The 6,300-nt window shown below is 44.5% G+C and overlaps 1 protein-coding gene across 1 annotated transcript; it reads right to left on the bottom strand.

Moving 5' to 3' along the window:
* Positions 1-4,744: 4,744 nt before the first annotated feature.
* LOC137149874 (uncharacterized) lies at positions 4,745-5,416 on the bottom strand. The gene has a single exon (XM_067543494.1). It carries the CDS (start codon positions 5,414-5,416, stop codon positions 4,745-4,747), a length of 672 nt encoding a protein of 223 aa, XP_067399595.1.
* Positions 5,417-6,300: the final 884 nt, after the last annotated feature.

Consider the following 6,300-nt stretch of genomic DNA (forward strand, 5'->3'; position numbering starts at 1 on the left):
ACTTTTTGTGTTGTGAGAAGGAGTAAATAACACTTCCTTATTTACTTTCTCCACACCAGTCATGATTTTATACACCACTATCATATACCCTCTCTTAGTTGTCTCTTTTCCAAGCTGAAAAGTCCCAGTTTTATTAATCTATCTTCATATGGAAACTTTTCCATACCCCTTATCATTTTAGTTGCCCTTTTCTGTACGTTTTACAATTCAAATATATCTTTTTTGAGATGGGGTGACCAGATCTGCACGCAGCATTCAAGAAGTGGGCATACCATGGATTTATAAAGAGGCAATATGATATTTTCTGTCTTATTATTTATCCCTTTCCTAATGATTTCCAACCTTCTGTTAGCTATAATAATCTGAATAATTTCAGTATCTAAACCTAAACTCTTAATACATTTTGGCAAGATCATAGTCCAAACACTATTAAGTTAATTTTAATTAATAGTAAAGAGCTTTATTATCACAAAGACTCACCTTGAATGCTATCAAGAACACCGAAGATAGGCGTGAAGCTGAATGAATGAAGTGGCTAGGAACATGAGAACTTTTATACCTTTTCTAAGCTCTGCTCTTGGAAACAAAATACCCCCCAGGGGGACAATGACCAACATATTTACAAAACAGCCTCTAATTATCCCCTGTCTTCACACGCTTATTTGACTCATCGCCTTTGATCAATATAATTTCTTTTTCTTGTGTTTTGCAAAGTTTTAATTGCTAGCCGCACCCAATGTGCATTGCAAGTGGAGATGGGGAAAACTGTGAGGCTGGTTTTGGCTGTTTAATATCTTACCCTGTCACGCAGGGGAAATTTTTGTATTGCGGCACCCAAAATATCGGAAATCCCCCTTTGAAAGATTGAACAAGGAGACAGGATATAATATACAGTGGTAGTTTCCTGCAGCTCTAATTGACAGGCATGTCTTTTAAATAATGGCCGAGATTTTGTAAAGTGAATGGTTCACTCCATTTTTATTTGAGATGTTGTCATTTCTTAATCTATCTAGCCACGCCATGCCTAGGATTTGGCACAGGGCCTTCACTTCATATGTTGGCAGTTTTTGCTCCAGATGCTTTGCCAATACCCATGTTTCACAACCATGAAGTACGATGAGTACAATGAGTGTGGTATATAATCTGGTGTTAGCTGAAAGTGCTGTGCTTGACTACAGTCGTCAGAAGACTCCAACCACAATGGTTTGGCCATGTTGCTGGAATGACCCCATATCAGGTGCCTAAAATTGTTCTCCATGGAAGAGTTCATGGTGAGAGAGGCAGTGGATGTTCAAGGAGACAACTGTGTAATACGGTATAGAAACCAATCTAGGCAACAGGCTCAAATGGCAGCTGAGAACAGATGTGGGTGGAATCTATTCCTAACCACGCCCTTACCCAGCCTTGGCATTGGAATAACGAGACGTGTACTGTCTAGCAGCCAACTCTAAAAGCTTTGCCCAGGATGTGAGAGAAACAGGAAAGAATTTTCTGCAGGTTGGGAAAACACTTGGCAACCGATCTTCAAACGTCTGATTAAAAAGTAGATCCGGTTTCCCATTTTCTCTTCTTTACTTTTCCTCCTGTTTTCTAACAAAGGGAGAAAAAGCAAATAAAGAAGAGACAAGGGGGAAAAATAAAGCCCCAAATGATAACCTTAAATACAAAATTTCATTATATTTTTTATGTTTTTCTGTTAAAAAAAATTAATGAAAAAATGAAAAACGTTAATTTCTTCTGGCGTTTCCCTCCTGCAATATACAAATCTGTTTCCAAGCAGCTCTGTTAAACAAGCCAGCTGTTGATTCCATAGGTTCATAGATTCCAAGGCCAGAAGGGATCATTGTGATTACCTAATATAACACAGGCCAGAGACCTTCCCCAAAATAATTCCTAGAGCAGATCTTTTAGCAAAATATCCAATCTTGATTTACAAATGGTCAGTGATGGTGACTCCATCGCAACCCTTGGTAAATTGTTACATTGGTGAATGATTCTGACTAATGATATGTGCTCTTTTGTTGGTGTCTGATTGTGCAAGGTCTGTTCACACTGCTGAGCCCTTACTCACTGGTGAAGTCATTCAGACCACCTGCATGAGTAAACGTTCACCAAGTCTTGTGTACCTGTGGAGTTAGAATGCAACTATGCCGCTAGCACATCTCCAGTGTAAGTGGCACCATTTACACATTGTTTCATTCCGTTAATCTCACAGGCAGGAACTGCCCCACCAAAGCCTGAAAGGAGCTCCTAAAACCACCTCTGAGAAAACTCCCTTAAAATTACTTGCCTGCCTGGCTGTTCCACTTTCAGGGAAGTAGGCATCGACCTATCAATAGGCAGTCGTTAATGTAATTAATAGGCAGCACTTTAACTTGATTGTCTAATAACAATAGCTACACATTTCTTGTTGCCTTGGGGTTGGATCGCTTGATGAGGAACTCTACCGGACCTCCCTACCTGGCTTCTGCAAAGATAATTGAAAAAAGCATGTCTCCTCTGGTCAAACTGCCTGCATATGTACAAACAGTGGAGCGCTGAAAGCAAGTTGGAGATCTTTGGTAATACCTTCTCTAGTTTCCTAACACTTTCAGGTGTACATTTTGCCATGTGTTTTTGGGTGGCCTGATCCCAGGGGCATCCCAGGAATCTACAATTCTCTTCCCAGGAATCTACAATTCACTCGTGATCCTGGGTGTGGGCTGTGATTTACCACTAGGCTATGCGGTAGGAAATTAATATCCTTCACATGCTGGCTCAGACGCAGTGGCCAGGGAATAAGGGAGGGGTGTGTGTGTGTGTGTAAAACCAATGTCCCACTCATTGCTGGCCCACCTGCCCAGGAAGCAGAAGCCCCGTTTAATTCTGCAAGACTCAAACCCACTGACCAGGCAGCTTGCCCTGCTTTGATCAATGGGTAAGGGGAATGGAGACTAAGTTCTGCCCATTGCCCACCTACCAGTTGCTCCAGGGAGGGCTTTAGCAGGCATGTACTTCTTCTTACGTTATGTCTGCAGGCTCATTGCTCAAAGGCACAGTCCAGGTAACCCATGCAGAGAGGTAAGAGAGGGTCTTGTTCTCTTGCAGAGGATGTAGTTCATGTCTTAATCCAGCGCTCTGGGAGAATTAGCCCTAATGGGCTATCTAACAGGCATGGATGAACTGGGACAGCAGTAATTGCATGCAATTTATAAAATGTGCTGGTCAAGTCTCTCTGGGAGCATGTGCTGTTTAATATTAAAAGGACTCTTTAATTAAAAGAGAAAACTGAAGATTAACAAGCTGAGTCAGTGTCAACTCAAGCACTCCAAATGCTTGTCTACATTAGAAAGTTTTTTTGCTTTACCTTCACCAGTAAAGTGGCTACCCTCCCAAATGTGGATGTAATTATACATTTTTCCTGTGATTGTGACACACATGCTTCCAGAAGTGAAAGCTAGAGGAAAATGGCTTTTAGTGGGACTACCCATGTGTATAAAATTAAGAAGGTGAGCACTTCTTGACTGGCTTGGGGCCTGGGCTGTCACCATGTGCTCTTTTTAACCTGCTGAGCAGCAGCAGCTATTTTCATGACAAGCCTTTAGAGTGACAGACTTTTTGGAAGTCCCTAAGGGTCTTAGAACTTTGATATTCACCCAGATTTGTGCTCTGGCATCCTGCCAGCTGTTCTGGAAATCCAAGTGTGGATACAGAGAAATCAAAACAGTTGATTTATAGTCACCAACTGCCTGTAACATTAGAACTACTATCAGTATGTTTTACTGTGGTTCTTCCTGGTACCTTTGGGGGACAAGAGAATTTGTCCTAATTCAGTGTGTTAGGTGCAGGTGCTGAGGACATGGTTCCTGGAGTTTATAAACCAGTTAGTACTAAGAGGTCCACTAAGTTGCTAATCAGTGAAAGGAACCATTAAAGCCTGGGTCGTTTGCAGTTTTCCTTTTGAATCTTTTGTGGATTTTGTTCACAGGGAGAGTTTAATGTTTGAAAGATTTGGTCCAGAAACTCAGCTGGTCTAACCTGACTTCAAAGGGACTACACTTGTCGTGTATTGTGGTACTGCCTCTTTAAAACTAGACACGTGTAATAGTCAGAGGGCCTCCAGTTGGCAGAGGTCTCTCACACACTGCAGGCACACTCAGCACGTGCACAGTCAGAGTCCATAGAGAGTCTTAAAGAGAGTTCTGCTTTAAATCTTTGGTCTCACTCTTGGTTCCAGAAGGCCAGAGGCTATAGCACGAGCTCAAGGAAGACATGCTCAGCTGCGAAGACAGATTAGAAAAGCCCGACCACACCCATTTACAGCAGCTGAGCATCGGACCCTCCATCTCCTCCACTAGGGGATCTGTCAATGGACTCGAGAGCTGTGTGAATCAGATCAGTGGCTATTCTGAAGCGAGGTGGATGGCTGGCCGTGGCCAAAAGAAAACCCGCAAGCACAGCGGTTCGCATGCAGGACACGTTTTATTTTTTTCTCCCAAGCACAAGTGGAGACTGAAGCCGGAAGCCGATGAAGGGACTGATTATCCTAGCAGTGAAGCACCAATCACATTGCTCAGGCCTGTCGGCCATACGTCAGGGACAGAGAGTTGAGCTGGCGAAGAGAAAAGAGAGTCTGCAGCGTATGACAGACACGAGGCATGCAAAGCACTGGAAATTGAGGCACATTCCCGGGAACAAGAAGTAAAGTGGCAAATTTATGTTCTGGGCTTATTTCCCTTCAGCTGGTTGTTGGCTTCCGCGTCTGTCACTTCTGCTGGCTTGGGGGCCACAGGCAGGGCTGCTTGATCTGCTGCTGCTCCACACATGGGATCACAATGGGGCACTTCTGCTGGGTAGATTGCAGGGAACCCCCGCTCCAGTAGCCCGCAGAGCCTCCGCTGCCACAGCCCGCTGCTGCCCTACTGCCGTCCGAGGTTATGGTAACCTTCTGGCCTGACGAGCCCCCACTGCCACCGCAGAAGGACCCCCCCGCACTGCCGGAGCCAGATCCACCCGTGCAATAGCCTGATCCCCCGCTGTCACCGCCTGATACAATAATTTTTTGGCCAGATGATCCTCCACTGCCACAGCCTGAGCCTCCCCCAGCGCCGTAGCCTGAGCCGCCTCCCACGCAGCAGCCATCTGCCCCCCCATTGCCACCGCCGGTGGTGATAATCTTTTGCCCTGATCCCCAGCTCCCGCCACCTGATCCTCCCCCTGTCATGCAGGAGCCGGACGATCCCCAATAGCCTCCACTCGAGCCTCCGCTGCCACCGCCGCTGATGATAATCTTTTGGGAAGACCCTCCGGAGCTGCCGCAGGATGAGCCTCCTCCAGACCCGCTGCTGTGGCATGAACCTGCCCAGCCACCGGTGTGACATCCTCTAGACTGAGCTGGGATCTCATGGCAGTCCCCTTTCTCTTGACGCGAACACATCTTCCTGCAGGTTAGGTAAGCCTGAAAGGAACAACAGCTCTCAGGCTTTGCACAAGTGGGAGGCATTGTCTTTTATTGTCCTGGGCTATTGCATAGTAAAAAAACCTTTTTTTTAAATTTAATACAAATGGTGCTCAGCCTGTGGGCCATAAAATTTCCAGAGGTCACCAGCAGCTATCTGTGTGGGTCCACTGATGGGGATTTTCCCCAGCTGGTCCTCCCTAGAGGTCAGTTAGGAATGTAAGTATTGTAATTTGGAGTGCAGTGCAGAGGGACCAGTTGCCAGTGGCTGAATGGAAAGTCCTGTTGCAAAGAGAATTCACACCACCTATAGAGTGGTTGGCAGGTATGAGAAAAAAGCTGCTGAAAACTTGTGACCCTCATTTTTCCATTATGGATTCACAGCGTCTTCAGCTAGTCTTAAACCATGTGGGTTTTGAGAACAAAAGCGTACAGAGCTGAGTTTCGCCAAGAGCCCTAATTATGACAGCCGATGAGGCCTCCACACACATAAAATATCAGCATTAAACAAGGAGCAAAGAAACATGGGGTGCAAGAGAAAAGTGAGTGTCTGGGTGTAAAAGCAAACAGATTGGAGTAGAGTAGTGTTTTCTTTCTTGGTGAAAATTTTTGGAGGAAAATGTTGACTTTTCATCACAAACTAAAAATGTTCAGTTTGTGGCCGAAATGTTTCAGTTTGCAGGTTTTTGATGAAAAGTTGAAATTTTCCACAGGGAATAAACAATTTTTTTTTACCAGTTCTGGTAGAAAGATTGTCAGAGAAACAGAATAACAAGAATATATTTTACATCACTGATTTAAAGAACTGTTTTGAAAATATATGAAATCAACGGTATAATTTTTTTGTTCTTGAACAAAGTAGT

This window comes from Emydura macquarii, unplaced genomic scaffold (genome assembly GCF_026122565.2).
Source record: "Emydura macquarii macquarii isolate MOO-44397 ecotype Brisbane River unplaced genomic scaffold, CSIRO-AGI_Emac_v2 contig_891, whole genome shotgun sequence".
NCBI lineage: Eukaryota > Metazoa > Chordata > Testudines > Chelidae > Emydura > Emydura macquarii.